This window comes from Epinephelus moara, chromosome 3 (genome assembly GCF_006386435.1).
Source record: "Epinephelus moara isolate mb chromosome 3, YSFRI_EMoa_1.0, whole genome shotgun sequence".
NCBI classification, from domain to species: Eukaryota; Metazoa; Chordata; class Actinopteri; order Perciformes; family Serranidae; genus Epinephelus; species Epinephelus moara.
The window spans coordinates 27,658,379-27,676,934 of NC_065508.1; the positions used below are offsets into that span (position 1 = coordinate 27,658,379).

The window sequence follows — 18,556 nt, forward strand, 5'->3', positions numbered from 1 at the left end:
CACCAACAATGTGTTAAAGCATGGCTGCACTTGTTATTGGTTGATTAAATACATGCTTCATGATTTTTGGCGAGCGTGACATTATGTTTCTTATATATGGTGTGATGATGGAAATATGCTGTGAAATGTGACCTCTTAAAATAAAGCAGCGTCTACTCACTCCTGTAATCGCAGTTGTCAGAAAAAGTTTCAACTTATCGCAGGGTCTCTCCAGTGTTCACTGTTATCTCAAATATATCTTTATTTTCTCAACATGATATTACTGACTAATGTATAAAGATGGACGGCACGTCACTGCTTCCTTCCACTGTACAAAAATGAAGCCAAAACAAAAAAACAGGCGCTGCTATCTTACACTCTTGGAGCAAGAGTCTGCACAGTGGTGATTAGGAAGTGAAGCCGCAATACCGAGTTTCCGCCCATTACCCATCCAACCCAATCGGGAATAACAGCATTGATTGAGAGCACACCTACTGACACACAGCTGTCAATCATGATGTCACAACCCCGTTTTATAGCATCAAATCACTAGCTAAAAACCAAACTTATCAGAAAAACAAAAACCTGAACATATAGCGACATGATAAGAACTACCTAAAAACAGAAACTTTCTTTAGGAACATTTTATTTGACGTGTACTTTGATCTGACCTGTGCTGCAGCCAGCCACAAGGGGGCGAACAAGACGTTTTGGCTTCACTTTTGGGGAGCTACAATGACATCCATCCTTTATATACAATCTGTGTTACTGACCTTTTTGTTTGATTCCAGAAAGGAGAATGAATAATGACTAAATGATGTCAATGGCTGCATGACATCAGACATATCTGTCGACTCGTTACAACCAGTTCCCATCTTCAGTTTTCCGTAACCAATCACTTGAGGCAGCGTATCCACCTGAATCTAATATTCTGAGTCCACATTGATGCGTAGTCATGCCAATATACTGGTTTTGCCAAGGAGAGTGGAGCAGAGTGAAGTTAAACAAACTAAGATGTTGGGCGATATTGAGAGACGATATTTCACTGTGTTTTGGAAAAAGGTAAATTAGAGTTCGAATTTGGCTGTGTTTTTACAGCAATTTATTACATCTGATATTTCCCATCTGTTTTGCTTCCCCACTTGGGAGGCACTGAGAAAATGTCAACTTGTGTTTTGGGAATGTGGGCTGGCTCACTTTCATTATTTTCTGCCATTTTATAAACCAACAATTAATCAATTAATTTAGAAAGTAATCAACAATGACAATAATTGTTGCAGCCCTGGTAAGATTACAGGTTCAACTCTTACTAGTTTAACTCTTTACAAAGAAAGACTGTACTTTGATCTAATTAAATAGCAAGAAGCCAAAAACCCAAATGCAGTAACACAGCATGCAACAATATAAAAGGGAAGAAAAAGAAACAGCATGTACACTTGGTAAATGTTACCTATAATATAACAATTTAAATTCATCATCTATCCCAACTGGCACACTGCAGTACAGCAAAGCAATAAAACCAAATCCAGTTTAAGTCTCTTAATGCCACATTACCACCGAGCAGCACTATCAAATAAAGTATTTTTTAATTGGGCTGACTTGACCTGTTCACCTCTCAGCGGTGCTCAATGACATCTAATATCTGGGGAGAAAGAAGTGAGCAGAAAATGGAGGGACGCCAAACCAAAAGGACAACAGGAGCAACTTGAAATCTGACGACTGTACCTTTCAAACATCATTAACCTGAAGGCATTAAGAGGTAACTTTTCCTGACATTCAGCGAGATCCAATTCATTCAGTAGACTCGTGTTGAATCCAAACAGGCTGTGAGACCAGCTAAGGAGCAGCATTATAAAATCCAACCCTGCAATCACAACAGCTAAATGCCAATATCAACTTTAAATGTTTATTTAACAATACACATTTAACCAATTCATTATTCATTAAAATCTATGATCAGATATGTGTATGAATAAATTAGTCTTCTCTAAAGTAAACAGCTTTAAACACCCTGACAAACTAGTGTACTGTAGGTCTCGAATAACACCTGATCTGTGTTGTTAGCATTAACTAAAGCCTTGATTCTGCAGTCTGTGACCTTAATTAAAGACAAATATCCACTAACTTCAATACGGAGGCATTAACAAGCTAGCTGACTCTGTGAGTAAGTGATAAAGTAAATTCCTGGGGGAAAGAGGAGGTCGCAGTTGGAAGCTAAATCTGACAGATGGCCTGGTGTCTTGGCTCGTGACTGCAATGGGGAAAACCATGCTGTCATCTGGCTTCCGTGGACGGCCAAGAGCATTACCTGCAGAGAACAAATCCTGAGAAGCTGCCGCACTGGATGCCTTTACTACTGTGGCAATCACAATAACAAGCACTGCTTTGAATTAAAGCTGAGTGAAAGCAATGTATTATGTATTATGCTCAAATTATCCAATGATTTATGATGTCCCCAATCATCTGAATATTCCAGTCCTAACCAGTACAGTCACAGCCAACATGGGGGCAGCGAAACAAGCTGTAAACACTACATCTGACATGTTATGATAACAGATGCACATCCAACAGACATGTAGCAATATTAGCATTCATCTGGAGTCTCGACCAGATGAGTCTCGACTGTTCGTCCAATGAATCCAAGTCCAATGTTGACCTACATTTTTACCTTCATTTTGGTCTCCACTGGCTCCTGAGAAATATATCTGGCTATTTAAAAGCTAAATGTTTATTTTTTTTCACCCGCTAGTTGCTATCTTTGCTTAAAAAAAAATGGCTACCTTAAGGTGACCATATTTTCAAAAAACCTAACCAGGACCCTCAAGTGTACCACATGTTTATGTATACGCATGTATGTGCTTATGCTAGCACCATAGGCATTTTCATCAGGATGGGGGACAATATTTCAGCCCGTTGCACAGCTACAGAGCGCACCTTTCAGCACCATGGAAGCCATGAACGCAGCATTATCATTAGTCTTTAGAAAAGTCCAACTTTCTCTTTGTTTTTTGCTTTTGTTTTTTTTTAATTGCTCTTACCCTTCCTCTTTTTACGTTCTTATCTCATTTAATCTTTATCTTTTGTTATTTTAGTTATAGGTTTTAGTTTTGATGCATTTTATGTCTCTGTTTTAGATCATTTTTACCTAGCTATTAACTTAATTTTATAAGCTAAATAGCTTTTTGTTTATTTGGTTCATTTTATACCTTTTATCCTATCCTACTGTTTTAGTCCCTCAGCTTTTAGCTCCAGTGTTGTCTCATGGGGGCCTTCCACACTGAGAGTTGTTCCTGGTCTACCGATGGGGGTGCCGTCCCGTGGACAGCTCTGACCTGGGTGGCTGAAGGGCACTGCACCTCGGTGTGGCTTTTTCCTTGCCTCGGGTCTCGATGCTTGGCCATGTCTCTTTAGTGATAGCTAGTGTGTGTGTGTGTGTGTGTGTGTGTGTGTGTGTGTGTGTGCGTGTGCGTATGTGTATGCTTCTGTATCTCTATGTGGGGTGGGAGGGTTGGGTTTTCTCTTTTCTTTTTTGTTTTCTGTTTTGGTTCTTTGTTGTTTTTAACCTCTGTGAGGCACTTTGTATTACTGTAGTATGAAAAGTGCCATATAAATAAAGTTGATTTGATTTGATTCAGCATGACGGATAAGTGTACTAATATGTTCTGTCTAGAGTGGCGTTGATTTCAAGTTTTACTGGTCTGGTCTGATTTGATTTTGTTTGTTTGTTTAAAAAATGAGAAATGGAGCCACTAGTGTCGGACAGATCTTGTGCAATTTGCTGCTGAGCCGAAGCCGGCAACATGAAGGAGATCAAATTTCAGTAGCTTTGTTTTGTTTACTTAAACGTTCATGTGTTTTGGGGGGTGGTAAAAATAAAACCGGACCAATATAACAACAGTTTGGATTTGAAGCCGACAATAGAGGCGTCCTCACTGGCTACAAGCGCAATTTTGAACTGAACTTTCGTGGAACCGCCATGTTTCTCTTTATTCCTGTACACTCGCTTTGAAAGCACCACAATGGACTAATGGCTGATTCATGACGATGAAATGAAGTGTTTTCTATACGAAACCTCCTTATTTCACGACAAAAATCAGAATACAGGGGCAGCTGACTGAAGGGAGATGCCAGGGTGCTGAAAGTTTCTGGTAAGGTAAAGGACCACCACTAATAACAAGCTATGCTACTTGCTGTTAGCTATACTGTATGTAATTTCCAACTGCACAATATAAGACACAATTCCTGTTTTAAAAAGTAAAGTTACAAATGTAGGGAGATAGTGAGTAGGCTACTCACCCGTCTTTTAGGTGGTTAAGTCTCCAGTCCAGTGCATGGCTGAAATTTAGGCCTACATGGTTTGTTTACATGACATAACAGAAGAAGCAACAGCTTTGAGGTCGACTCACTGATTGATTGATCAGTGAGTAGGTTTGGTAAGTGTGAGGGCTATTTATCTCATTAAAAAGTATTCTGATTGTGTCCCCTCTGGAGATGTTTTTCCATATCTACTGAACAACTAACAGACATTAGTCTTTTTCAGACTGACACTCCTGTTATGCACTGTTGTTCCTGTTATGACTAATTCATTTAGATCAATTATTTTTAAATTGTGTACGAGTGTGACAAATTGCGCAGCATCTTGGGATGCCATGTGTCTCTGCTCTAAATGAAAGTCATCCATGCTTGACGTTTCTGCTCTACGTGATGTACACAAGGCTTGATATATTTCAGACTATCTTACCATCAATTGCTTCATTTGTCATTTTCATATCAGGCTTGTATGAACAGTCTTATCTGACCCTAGTCAATGTGTTAAATGCCCGTTGTTAACACACTTTAATGCATATGTTTCTGAAATATGTGAACATCTCTGAGCTGTGGTAGTTTCTGCATACGCCACAAACTGTCACATAACATTTGATGGTCGGTGACAGCACTGGTATCAGTTTGATATTAGCATCGCAAAAAGTGAAGGCACAGAACTTTCCCCACTCTGTAAGTGGGCACAGATGCTCTAATGTGGAAAAAATGCTGTCGGACTGCAGACAGATGTTCGGGAAGACGTGATGTGTGATGATATAAGACCTCAGCCTTCTCCTACAAGTGGGGAAGCAAAACAGATGGGAAAGTATTGAAAGGTGGAAATGCATTAAAAACTGCCCACGCTCCAGGAAGAATGGGACTGCAACAAACCACAGGAGACTGGAGGGAATCTATTAGTCATAAAGTGGATGAAAGTGGCCAGTTTGTTTGTGACATTTGCGAGATAATGGGCAATTAATACCAAAGAGAGACAAGATGGCTGTGAAAGCGTGGACGCTGGCATGATGGCACTCTCGTCATTTATCATACCACGTTATTTGATCGCCAACTGTGTTTTAAGGAAAGTGTAAAACAGTCTAAAAAATGAGAAATAACATGTTGTAGAAGAGGGAAACCTCTGCTGAGAATGAAATGACAGTTAAGGAATATGTGACTGACAGATGATGCAGTCCTTTCAAAACAGTTGAGTCATGACTCAGAAGTGACAGCTCCTGCAGAGAAGAGAGGTGAAAAGCTGGAGGGAAAAGCCGCTCCATCAATGATCAATACTCTCAGGAGCGAGTACAGGGAAACAAAGTGCCCCTTCCAACAGATGGAAGCACCATGGACATAATAATACAGTGTGTAATGCAGTGTTTCTAGCAGTGTGTATTAATCATCAGATACACTTCAGCTCCAACGTGTTGATCCAGGATAACAAATAATTCATAATGCTTCCTCACTTCTGACTGTGTGCAAAGCTCGTCCTCCAGTGTTGCACTGATTGTTTACTGAGCTGTATTAGAAGCCTGTCATCTTGTGAAGTTGGAGGCCGAAGCAGTCCTAATAAACCACTCTCAGTCCCAGACCGGGTTATGATCTTTGCTGCGATTGAACAACACACACACACACACACACACACACACAAACAAATGGCTGAATATGAGCATCGCTCCAGATTGCAAACTGCCCTGGCTTCATTCTGCTATGCTAGTCTTACTGAGCAGGAGTAACTGCTGGTCAGCAGATGTCAACATTCATCTCATTCTACTGCTGTCGCACTGTACAGTATCCTGCAAAAGCACCACAGCACCACAGAGTTTTGATAATGATATAATAGCAGAATTTTAAAAGACATAACTGTCAAATTGATTCATGGACAGCACGCATACCTCTTTGGTATCTATGGTGATGTGACACTATTGGTGCACAAATCAGTGATATAGAAAGGTGTGTTTGTAAATGTATATTGTTCCATAACCTGCAGTAACTGATTTGTTTGGGCACTTGTGGGTGCACAAACAAGCTATAAACACCACACTGACATATTATCACCTTTAAAAGTTGATAGGACAATCGCATTAGCAACCGGTTGCCTATTTACACATTACAGGGGAACATTAGCATTCAATTGGAGTCGTGTTCCTAGCCACCTAACTCCTGAGGGAAATATCTGACTCTGTGGCTGATAAATGCGTCGCTGTGTTCACCAGCAAGTCGCCGACTTTGTCTGCAACAGCTGCCTATTGGTGCTGGAAATGTTGCCATATGAGAGAGCGGTGAGCGTAAACCTAAAGTTACAGGTCAACCAAAACAATGAGCTAAAAGATACTATAAGCCCTGTAGAGCTGTGAGAGGAGCTGCAGAGTCTGGCGATAATCTCACTACAAGCGACGGCTTTATATTAAAGTAACCCTGTCTTTGATAGTTAATGTAAAACTATTGATTACAGCTAAGGTTGGGTACCCAAATCAGTACATTTACGAGTACCATCTGAATGATGCTGGTATTGCCGAGTATTGATTCACCTTAAATCCATCTGTGCCAAGAGGTGGTACCTCAGAGCACATCTGGGTGAGAATGCCCTGTTTAGACAAGAGGCGGAAGTGCCACAAAGTGCCTCACACCTGGAAGCCAGCCATGGAGCTCCGCGGAGCTGCCAGGTTCAACTTCAGACAGGAAGTGTTGGCGCCCTGAAGCTGGGAACTCAGGACTCCAGAGAGCCAATCTGCTATCGCAACAGTACCGATCTACCGCGTTAGTTTCAGTGTCTGGTACACACACACACACACATATACACACACACACACACACACACACACACGCAAACAGACCAGCAGACAAAGACAGATGATTATCTCTACATGTGATCAGAAAAGAGCAGAGGAGCAGAGATGCATTTTAGTTTACTACATCACCCCTGCAGCTTATTAAAGAAACACATTTTTGTTATTACACAGAAAGTGAAGTACTGAAAAAAGGCACCATTGTGTATCGGTACCAAGTTCCAGGTACCAGAACCGGTACTGGTTCAAATGTAAATGGTACCTAACCCTAATTATAGACACTTTGAGGTAATTATGAAAAATACAACTGCTTCAAATGTTTTATTTGTGGGAACAATTCACCAGTTACACAGACATTTCACTGGGATCAGATAGCTTTCTTTGGACCAACGATCACCTCAGTACTGCATACTTCCAACAGGTTACTGCGATCTTGAAAAACTCCTTCCCTTCTCATTAGTCGCTTCACACTATTGTCAACAAACCACAATTTTTTTTTTGTCGTTTGGTGCCAGTTGTCAGCAGGTGTCACTGACTGCTACCATGGAAACATGGCTCTTCAATCCAGAGTTAGGGCACGGTCAGGGTTGGAAATAAGCACCAGCCAAATGCTGGTAAAATATTCAAGTGGCTACTACACCAGCCAAAAACATGCCAATCTACTGAGTTGCTGGTAGACTTTGGAAATCTACCAGCCACAGTGGCAGATGGATAAAAAGTTAATTAAAAAAAGTTAATTTCCAACCCTGCCAGGGTGATATCTGTGCAGAATTTGGCCAGTACCGGATATGAAGCACACAAAAAAAAAGAATGCTAGCTAGCTTGCGGATAAATACGACAAAATATGGAGGTTATATTGGTGCATTTTCCATTTTCTTACGTTCCATGCGCATGTCTTGACTCACTGCTAGCCAGGGAGCATCACTCATACGAGCTGTTTGTATTTTTCACTGCAAATATCATACAATATTAACTGTTTAGACACAACAAAAATCACTGTCTCCTCTACACATACTTCTTTGCTGTTGGTTGAGGCTGTGAATACGCCGTTCAAATTTCTTCAAACTTGCACTCCACGCAGTGTGAAGATGTGAATTTGCTTTAATACTAGAGGTGAATGTTTTAACGCCACCTTCGGGAATTTTAGTTTTGCACATGTGCGACAGTGCCCTTAGCCTACAATTTTTTATGCTTACAGTAATTCTTACTTTATTTCTGACACTGTCTTAAGGCCAACACAACATTCTGTGCCTATGTGAGAGGAAATAACTCTCCACACCATCAGGCAGCAGTTGTCTGTATTTGTAGTTCAAAAAGGGAAAGTGGAAGACCAACAGAACAGATTCAAGAAGCTAATTAACCAGTTAGCACAACAACAACAACACAATGTTGAAAAGAAAAAGGATATTTACTGGCACTAGCAAACATTAATACAAACGAGCCCCATGATTAAAAAACATAATCTTATCTTATTTAACAACTTTGTTTTGATCTCACGCCCTCGTGACTTCAGTCATTTTCATTTCTCTTCTCATGTGCTGAGCTGAACTGCCAATCAAAGTGATTTCATTCACTGACAGGCTGCGCTGTCTCTGATGCTGACTCAACATGCTGAATCTGCCAAAAAAAGCCGACAAGGGTCAACTAGCGCCGACGATGTGGGACACAAACTGAGGCGACAGATGCTCACCAACGGCCTGACATTTACCAGCGGCTGCAGCCCTAACTTGCATTAGACTTGTCTAAGAGCAAAGTTAAGACTGGTCTAACACTCCAGACCGGTCTAAACTGTAAAACCTGCCCCTACTTCTGATTGGCTAGACATGCCAGATGCAGCTAATCATGTGTAGGAAGAAAGTGGACGTGTGAAAAGGCAGTGCAGCGATGGGCTTTTCAGAACCATGGACAGCGTTAATCTAAGAACCACACGGTGCAAACTGATCAGCACCATGGACAGCTCCCCTGTCACAACACAGAATGGGACCAGAGTGTTCAGCCCTGAGCAGACAGCTTTCCTTCTGACCAATCAACTGGTCTAAAAAGAGTCAAATTTACTTATATCCAGGGAGACAGTATCACCAGGATAATGCTGTGTCGGCCCACACGCTGCCTGGCATCACAGAGAGGAGAGCCTGTTACTTTAACTGTTTTATTCTGGGTATGATGTGGCCGTGTTGTTGCTACTGACTCAAGGCTACTGAGTTTCTGTTTGGGGTGACCATTTCAATACTGCGAGCACGAATCAACTCACTCTTAGAAATGAAAAAGGATAAACAAATCATACAGCGGCCCAAAGAATGATACAAATATTAGAGACAAAGTATGTGAAGATTGGATGCTGATAATGATGCCATCAGAGATAAGGGACAAAAGAAATCACAGCTACTCTTTGAGTCCATAAAAAGATCGTTACAGTGATCTGAATGTGTTTCCCGATTAGATATCATGATGATAACTGCTCACAGAACTGTGCATCACCTCATTACTGTGCACAGCAGGCAGCAGCAGGTTCTGGCAGTGTTCTGGTCAGAGATCAGGGAGGAGTGTGTTCGGGTGTTGGTGCTGGTGGTGCTGGGGGAGTGACTGATTGAGTCTGCTGCTGCTGACAGACTGATTACACTCCGAGAAGTGAACAGTGAGCAGTAATGCACCAGTATACCAAGGAGAGAGAGGCAGAGAGACAAAGTGGGAGAGAAGAAAGACAGAGAGAGAAGGGAGGGAGGGGTGCGCCAGACCATCCCTCATCTACCCCCCGTCCTCACCCCTCCCTCCCTCCCTCCCTCCCTCCTGCATCAGGGAGGAGGGCTATCCCAGCTTCCCATCCTCCCAGCATCGTGATCTCCTCTCTGCAGTATCTTCTCCTGCTGCCAGCTACTGTAGGCTTGGCCATGACATACGACACTTGCACCAAAAGTCACTTTCCTCTGCTTACAAGTGCACTCAGCTCAATTTCTGCACTTTAATTCCTGTTGTCACATGACCGCCCGTACATTTGGATGGCATAGTGCCCAGTTACCTGCTGTGAACTCCCTCAGATGTGTTGATGTGAGGGAGAGAAGCTCTTATAAAAAAAGCCAAGTTATATCCTACTTTATTTGCTCTGGTAACACCATAAAACACGAGGCTTCTATGCACTCATTATTAGAGCCACATCCTCATGAAGCATTGATTTTTCTTGTGGTTCAGTCACGTGGGATATTGTTTTTCTTTCTCATGAATAATACTGCCAGACACATTTTAGGATAACATTAACAGGTTTTGACTTTTTTTTTTTTTTAAATCTTTAGGTATCTTACTAATAGTGCCGAGCCATGCAGAATTAATTTTAGAGATCTATACTGAACAATTGCTGCTGTTATATTAGTATTAAATTGGACTGTATATCAATCAGAGATTTAAGAAATGAGTCTGCTATTAAATCAGCCACTGTTGAAAGTCCCCCGACAATTAATAATGATTTTAGCCCCTGTTTAAACCTCTATAAGACCTGCAGGGAGTCTCAAGACTCCACTTTTTGGACCATTACCCCTGGCAAGTAGCCTAAACTGGAGCTTACACATGGGCATAGACTATTAATGTGCGTTCAGTCCTCTCTTAGTGCTCTGCAGAACAATACACTTCTGGAAATTATTAATTTATTGCTCCTCATGCAGAGGAAAACAGGCTCCACAGCATCAGAGAGAGCTGGTAAAGGCGTGCAGAACGTGACACATAAACAAGTTTGATTGCAGCTGACAGCAAAACTTACAAAGCCTTCCACCATTAATGCTAACTGGTACTGAGTCTGAATAATATGTTACTAAACTATGAGCTTGGGGATATCACTGCCCCTGAACACTGTTATTATCAGATCCGTATAGATTTATGGCAACTGTAGCTTTATCTTTGCTGTGCATTATAATTATAAAAACAAAATTTAAGATAGCACCGTGAAAGCCCCACCTTTGCCATACCCTAATAACGCCCATGTATTCCTGCTGGATATGAAAACAAAGCTCAGCAGCAGCACACAGAGAGAAGGAGCTCAGCGGGGACAGCAGCTCTGATATCCGATATATGCCGCTATTTTTGCGCAAAGTAAGAACGTATAGCCCGTTTCACACCGGTACAACACGGTGGTTTGACAAATATCTCCTATCACCCCTACTCTCACCCTCACCACACGTCATCGACTCAGCAACCCCGGTCAGAGAGGCCATAAGGCCACATCACACGGCTACGGTAAGTAAGTAATAGGATCTCGGATCTCCTGAGATTTCACAAGCCGCTTCGTGCGGCTCGCCGACCGCCGCCTCTCCATCTCCAGCAGCCCTCCAGAGCACCTGCCTGCCCCGGGAAGCAGTATGAACCAGTTTCACGGCACGGTTACCTGAACAGAGGCCTCTCCCGTGGCAACGTGGTTCTCTCTCGGGTCTTCCTCCGGGGGTCCAGCCGGTCCGGCTCTCGCTCTCCTGGGGCTGCTGGGATTCCTCACCACGCTCTCTCTCTCCCTGGTCCGCTGGCGGAGCTCCGCTCTCTCCTCTCCTCACCCGAACAGCATCGAGCTGCCGCGGAGGAGACGGCACGGAAACCGGAAGTTGGGTTCTCCTCATTTCAAAATAAAACGATTTAAAACTGTCACGCTGGCGAGTGTATTTATATCATTTTCACGCAATATTAAAATCAGCTTTCATGTCCATGGAAGCTGATTTAAATACCCTCCTGAGTCCCCGTGTCCTCACTGAGGACATCACATTTTGGGTTTACAATACCCACACTTCCCCTAGAAATACCCACTTGCAGTTGGTTGTGTGCGTTCACGTTTAGGCTAGTGGTGTCCCAAAACAGAACTGAGGTAGTGGAAGTGGTTTCCAACACTTAAAACCCGCCCTAGATTCCAAGGGAGTCCAGACCCACACTTTCAACAAAGTGGAAGATGAAGTCAGCAACTTAGGCAAGTTTTGGAAAACGATTTGTTACTGTACGATCGGAATGTAGGCAATACAGACAACAGATGGTTGGACTAGCGTAAACTCATCAGGAACTTGGTCGAACACAGCGTCAAAATATTTAAACAAATTGACTTACCCGAACAAAATCGAAAAGAACTAGAAGACGTCGTAGGCGCCTCCTGTTTTCAGCATTTCTTCTCCGTTGATTCATCAGACGGAGAAGCATAAACATAGCACACACCACTACACAAGCGCTGGAGTCGGCATTTTCAAACCTGAATGACTACCAGTATCTTGTGTCGCTACTACGCATGACGTATGCCTGCATGTCNTTTTGGTGTAACACGCCCACAAAAATATCGCCTACAGGACGCGAACCGTGGCAGAAAAATGGCTACATCCCCGCAAGATCAAACACTGCAAGAGTTAGTAAAGGACGTGTTGAAAACTGCAACCGGAGGTGGTAGGGCGGGACTTCAGCGGGTGGCTCATTCCACCCAATGAGAGGCTAATCTTTGCAGCGAACTTCCACCCACTCAGACTAGTCTGCAGCCGACCACAACGCAAATGTGGACAAGGTCCACCAAAACCTAATCAAATTTTATGGTTGAAACTTGAATGAATGAATGTGAATGAATGAATAATAATGTTTGTAGTCTGATATAGCAACAAATTTGACCAATTTTAGCAACAGTAACAAGACAAGAAGCTGTTATTTAGAAAGTACTCATTTGAATACATAATGAAATTATCATCAGCTCGTTGAGGGACATTTGGACTTTATCATCATCTTGTTTGAGGATGTTGAGACTTTATAATCTTCACGTATGAGGATATAAGGGCTTTATTAGCATTGAAAATGTTTATTTTCTTATACTTACCAGGTCCTACTAACCCTAGATAGCTAGGAGAAATTAAAAATGCTAACCAAACAAAAATGCGGGTCTCAGGAGGACATTATTGAATATCATTATAATATATTATCTATTCAGTGTTAATTTTGGAAGCTAAATTATATTTAGTCCTAGTCTTTAGATGCTTATTAGTTTTAGTCACATTTAGTCATTTTTATTCTTCGTAATGTTAGTCTAGTTTTATTTGACAAAAAGTCATAGCAGTTTGGTCAACCTTTAGTCATTATACATAGTCAAAATGTTGTTTTTCCCTCTTTAAACTCATCCAGTTTGGCAAAGACAGGGATCAGAAATTAGAATCAAGGTAACAGATTGTATAAAAATTTCACTAAGATTAGGGTTGCAAAGATATGAGATTAAAATCCAGGTTTCACACTATCAAGGTATTACAGAATTTATATTATCATCACACACATCACAGAATGATTCTTAAAGGAGTAAAAACAGAAGGGCTACTTTTGGTTCAACAAATATTTTATTACTATAACTGAAACTTGAAACCATTTTGTAATGGGAGTATGTGTAAAAAGCTTCCCCTTTGAAAATAACTCAAAATAATGATTTTCCTTCAAGTTGCATTTTCCCCCAATATGGTACAGTAGTTAAGCAAATGTACACGGAGTGATAAAATGCAATGTTTCTATTGTGGTATACCTTAAAACTGGTATATGGCTGCAACACTAATTTAGATATATTTTTTTCCCACATCTACAAATAATTTCTACACATTCACAAGGGTACATTTCTCCAGCAGAGATTTTGACAGGTTTACGGGATGAGTGCAATTTTACTGGTTATCATTTGAGAAGCTCATAATATCTTTATTTATGGTCATCATAACACCACAAATAACTGATCTGGGACAACTATGATTTGTACCCTGGTTCATTGTAAAGCAGAAAAATAACTTTATTTCAGCCTGAATTCTTTCTTAATCTGCAACATGTTAGACTGGAGGTTTAAACTGATCTCCAGATCAGAAGATGTCAAGACCAGCGGCCAGTGGCTGCTCGTTCTGCTGCCAGTCACTGGCTAATTAGCGGAGTTAGCTGCTAACAGTCACCGCTGCAAATAAAAAATTAAACAAATCCGTTAAACAGCTCCACCATCCACAGTCAGACACACAGCTGATTATTTATTGCTGAATTACAGCTCACAACTTGCACCAACGGCTGATGGTGCTCCAGTGAGAGTGCTTGTAGGCTAGCGAAACATCTGGGTGCAGACTATTTTCTGGAGTTAACCAGCCAGTTGGCAGTCTGATCTCATACGGCCATTTATCTGCTTTCTAGTTCAAAACATTTTTCTAATACGTTTCATAATATAATCTTATCTTTAAAATGATAAATCTGGATGCTCACATTTTGAATGTCCAATATACCATCACCAACATTTTCATCCCGTCAAATTTATTAATATCAAGATCTATTTTAGCTTGTCAACGTCTTCGCCACTGAAAACATGGCTGTTGAAGAGTAGTTTTCATCAATTAAATGAATACTGTCCCTCGACTTTACACTTTTAGTTCACCTTTTGGCTATTTTCTGAAAAAACAAAACAAAACAAAAAAACCTCACAATCCTCAAATATATTATCTGCCCAACAACAAACAGCAAACAAAGTCATGCTAAGATTAGCTGACAGTTGAGCACATTGTTAGCGGAGCAGTTAGCAGCTAGCTAGCTAGCTTAACAAATAGTTCCCACTAGAGATAACTAGCGGAGGTCAAAAACAGAGTGAATAGAAGGGTGGGTATTGGACTTACATTTGCCAGGTTTCCAGAAACAAAACTCCAAATGGATGCTCATGTTATTTCGTAATTGCTGGGTGCGTAAATGAAGAGGAAACAGTCCTGACAAGTTAGCTAACGGTCAGCCGTTGGTCGTTCTACCATTGACACCAGTCTGCCCTTCCTGAATTTCATGTAGTTAACGGCTTGTCTCTGAAAATAAAATAGAATAAAATAAAATAAAATCAAAATCAACAACAGTAAATCTTTTATTGAACAAACAAAAATATATTAACATTATAGACACACTGAATAATCCAAGTCCCTGTGTGTGTCCACATACTCAGCGTAAAGTCAGACATGTTCTCAGTGGCTGATGGCCTCTGCCAGGGTTGTCCCTTCTCACCAACTCTGTTTGTGATATTCATGGTCAACATCTCAAGCCGCAGCAGGGGGGAGGAAGGGATCCGGTTTGGGGCCCTCAGAATTGCATCTCTGCTTTTTGCAGATGATAACCTGTGAAATGGTCACGATGAGAGTCAGCACCTACAAGTCTGAGGGCATGGTTCGCTGCTGGAAAATATTGGATTGCCCCCTCTGGGTTGGGAGAAAGTTGCTGCCCCAGGCTAGGGAGTTAAAGTATCTTGGGGTCTTGTTCACGAGTCAGGGTAAAAATGAGCGCCCGGCATCAGCAGAAATGCAGGCACTGTGCCCAACTGTCCTGGTGAAGAGGGAGCTGAGCCGAAAAGCATAGCTCTCAGTTCAAGGGTTCCGTCTACGTTCTAACCCTCGTCTGTGGTAATGAGCTTTGGGTGGTGACCAAAAGAATGAGATCATGGATACAAGCCGCCAAAATATGTGTCCTCCGTAGGTTGGCTGGGCTCAGCTTTAGAGATAGGGCAAGGTAGGTAACGAGACGATACCATTTACAGCAGCTAGTTTAGGTGCAAAATCTGACAGTCTGACAAAGACTGACAAGCTGTGCATATCTGCAAGTGGATATAACATAGAAATGGCAATGAGACACACTGTGCTTCATAACTAGTAACTAAGGCAGACCAGGTTCCATTATAATAGCATGCACTGGGGTAGGGTATGGAGCTCAGACATCCGGAGGGAGCTCGGAGTAGGGCCGCTGCTCCTTTGTGTCGAGAGCATCCAGTTGAGGTGGTTCGGGTACCTGATCAGGATCCTCCTGTTTTCCAGGTACATCCAGTGGGTAGGAGGCCCCGGGGTACACTCAGAACACACTGGAGGGATTATATATCTCATCTGGCCTGGGAACACCTTGGGGTCCCCCAGGAGGAGCTGGAAAGAGTTGCTGGGGAGAGGGACGTCTGGGGGGTTTAGTAAGAAGAAGAAGAAATACTTTATTAATCCCAGAGTGGAAATTTAATTTTTCCACTCTGCTGTCATACAAACACAGGCCCAACATAGACACACATGCACAAACAGGGCCTATAAATGCATTCAATGGAGAGATGTCAGAGTGACCTCTCCAGCTACCAGTCCACACTCCATGTGTGGTATGGACAGGGACATGGACCAACGACCCTCCAGTTCCCAAGCCAAGTCCCTATGGATTGAGCTACTGTTGCCAATGTCAGATTGTTTCTTATTCATAACTCACATAAAGTACAAGAATATTCAATATCAAATCCAGATCTCTCCAGTGTCTTTTTTGTTGGATATATTTGATGCAAGATTTTAAAGGAAACCTCTTTAACTAGTCAAACTTTCTGCCAAATAATTTAATCATAAAGTGAAATCCAAAAGAGTTACAGCTTGTGTGTGATTCCTTATGTTTTTATTTGAACATTAATTCTTGGTTACATCAATCGCGTTATCAAAAGTGTGATTGATTAATAAAAAGATCCTTCCTATATTCATCATAATTTAAAAAGTATATGGCTTCAGTTTGCCTCAGAATACCTCACTGAGTTTTATTTTGAAGATACAAACAGGAAGTGCTATATTACCTTTGCGAGTCTGACAGCAGCTCTCTTTATACATACTTGAGTGGTCCTCAATAGGGATGCAAGCAGGGGGGTGCTGCAGACTGCGCATGCGCCCAGCTAACAGGCCTGCTGTAATCCCCTTTGTCACAAATAACAAGAGGATGCAATATGCTGTAATTAAGAAAAAACTACGCCTAATTACAGCCTTCCACTTTCAAAGCTTCCTATATGGAGGCCCACACCTGAGACAGAACTGAGAAATAAGCATTTATATTTCTGTGTGAGAAACACCGTATCAGCAAAAACAACATGGGAAGCTTTTGGATTTGGGACAAGACACCCTGTGTGGTTAAGTACTGCATATGGACAATAATGTAATGTGATGATGTATTACCTTATTATCCTTTAACATGCACTACTGGTTATACACATTTATTCAAAATGTGTTGTAGCAACACATGAAATATCCCCTGTCAGCAAAATAAAAAAATTAAATTAAATTGAAATAAAATAAAATAAATTAGAATTAAAAAAATAAATAAATAAAATTCAATTTAATATAAAAAGTTACATAAAATTACTAAACATTTTTTTGAAAGTTCGACATGTAAAATCTGACAGTTCATATGTTAATTATAATTTACACTGAGAATAAAGATTTAGCATTGGGGTCACCAGGAATCTTTAACTTTGCCAAGCAGCTGAAAGCTTTATTACAGATTAACCACAACTTCTTAGAGATGTGCAAGATGAACCTTATATTTTAAGAAAAACTAGATTTTTTTTTAAGTGAGAGTGAAGCTAAAGGTATTATAGTAGCTAAAAGTACCAACACAAACCTAAAATTCAAATGTTCACTGTACTGTACATAATTCTACATTAGAATACGTTATCACAGTCATGCTTTTTAAAAAAAAAATAAAAAAATTGGTATTTAATCTGATAATGTAATTATGCAGTTTCAGGAACATTCAGGACAAATATTTCCTTTTTGGATGAGGATTGAAGCTACTGATGCTGCTTTTATTTTGTGCTGATATTAACAAGATTATCTTTATATATATATATATATATATATATATATATATATATATGACCTTTGTATACCGCTGTTTACTACAGAAAAGTGTCTTTTTAAATATACCTACACCAATATATTTACGTATACATGTGTGAAATCCAAACTAACATGACAGTGTAATTGTTCCAGGCCAAGGGCTTCACATTAAGGGACTGTTCTTTATTTATCAGAGGAGGTGGAGTGTTGTTGAGAGTATATTTACAGAAATGTTTTATTATGTTCCTCCCTGAAGCTACAAATGTTTTTTCTCAAGACTCCACATGTGATTGGTGGAAAATGCATGACCCTCCACCATAAATTATTAGATTTTCTTTAAACTCACTTTTTGATATTTGAAAATTAAAACTTAAGGACAAAATCCTGAAGTTTAAAAAAGCCTTGTGCATATACACACTGTATATGTTGTGTTGTATTATTGTATTGAATTACTCCATGCTCAGTAATCTTACACTTTATGTTTTAATTCTAAAAGCCTAACCAGGGACAGGGGTTGCAAATTAGCCATGGCTAGAAACCTGTATGCATCATATCTACTTTGTATTTTACATATGAAGCAGTGTCTTGTGCATTTGACAAAATAAATTAATTAATTAAAAAATAAGCATTCATTGCACGTGATGTGTCCAAGATCTGTCGGAAATTAGAAAATCCAACGATAATTACAGTTTTTACATTTTCTGTCTTTGATCAATGGTGTAATTTTGGCATTTTTTAAACTAAATAAGCAAAATAACAAATATAAGTCTCTTCCCAGTGCTTAAAACATTATTTCACATACCTCCCCCTTTTTGCACCACCCCTCCCCCTTCATTAATAACAAACAATCCCTAACAATCAATACAATATTGAACAATTCTGCAATACAAGTGCAATCAG

At 40.7% G+C, this 18,556-nt stretch overlaps 1 protein-coding gene across 3 annotated transcripts in view; it reads right to left on the bottom strand.

Moving 5' to 3' along the window:
• The window catches only part of capn5b (calpain 5b), a 76,806-nt gene extending 64,555 nt beyond the window's left edge, over positions 1 to 12,251 (bottom strand). For 2 of the 3 annotated variants that reach the window (XM_050037083.1, XM_050037072.1), the window contains exon 1: positions 12,135 to 12,251. In XM_050037083.1, the coding sequence (XP_049893040.1) occupies positions 12,135 to 12,230 (96 nt within the window). In that variant the 5' untranslated portion in view covers positions 12,231 to 12,251. Of the gene's footprint in view, positions 1 to 11,436; positions 11,597 to 12,134 lie in introns of those variants that run through there. The other variant, XM_050037094.1, reaches the window with a different exon arrangement.
• Between the last annotated feature and the right edge of the window lie 6,305 nt (positions 12,252 to 18,556).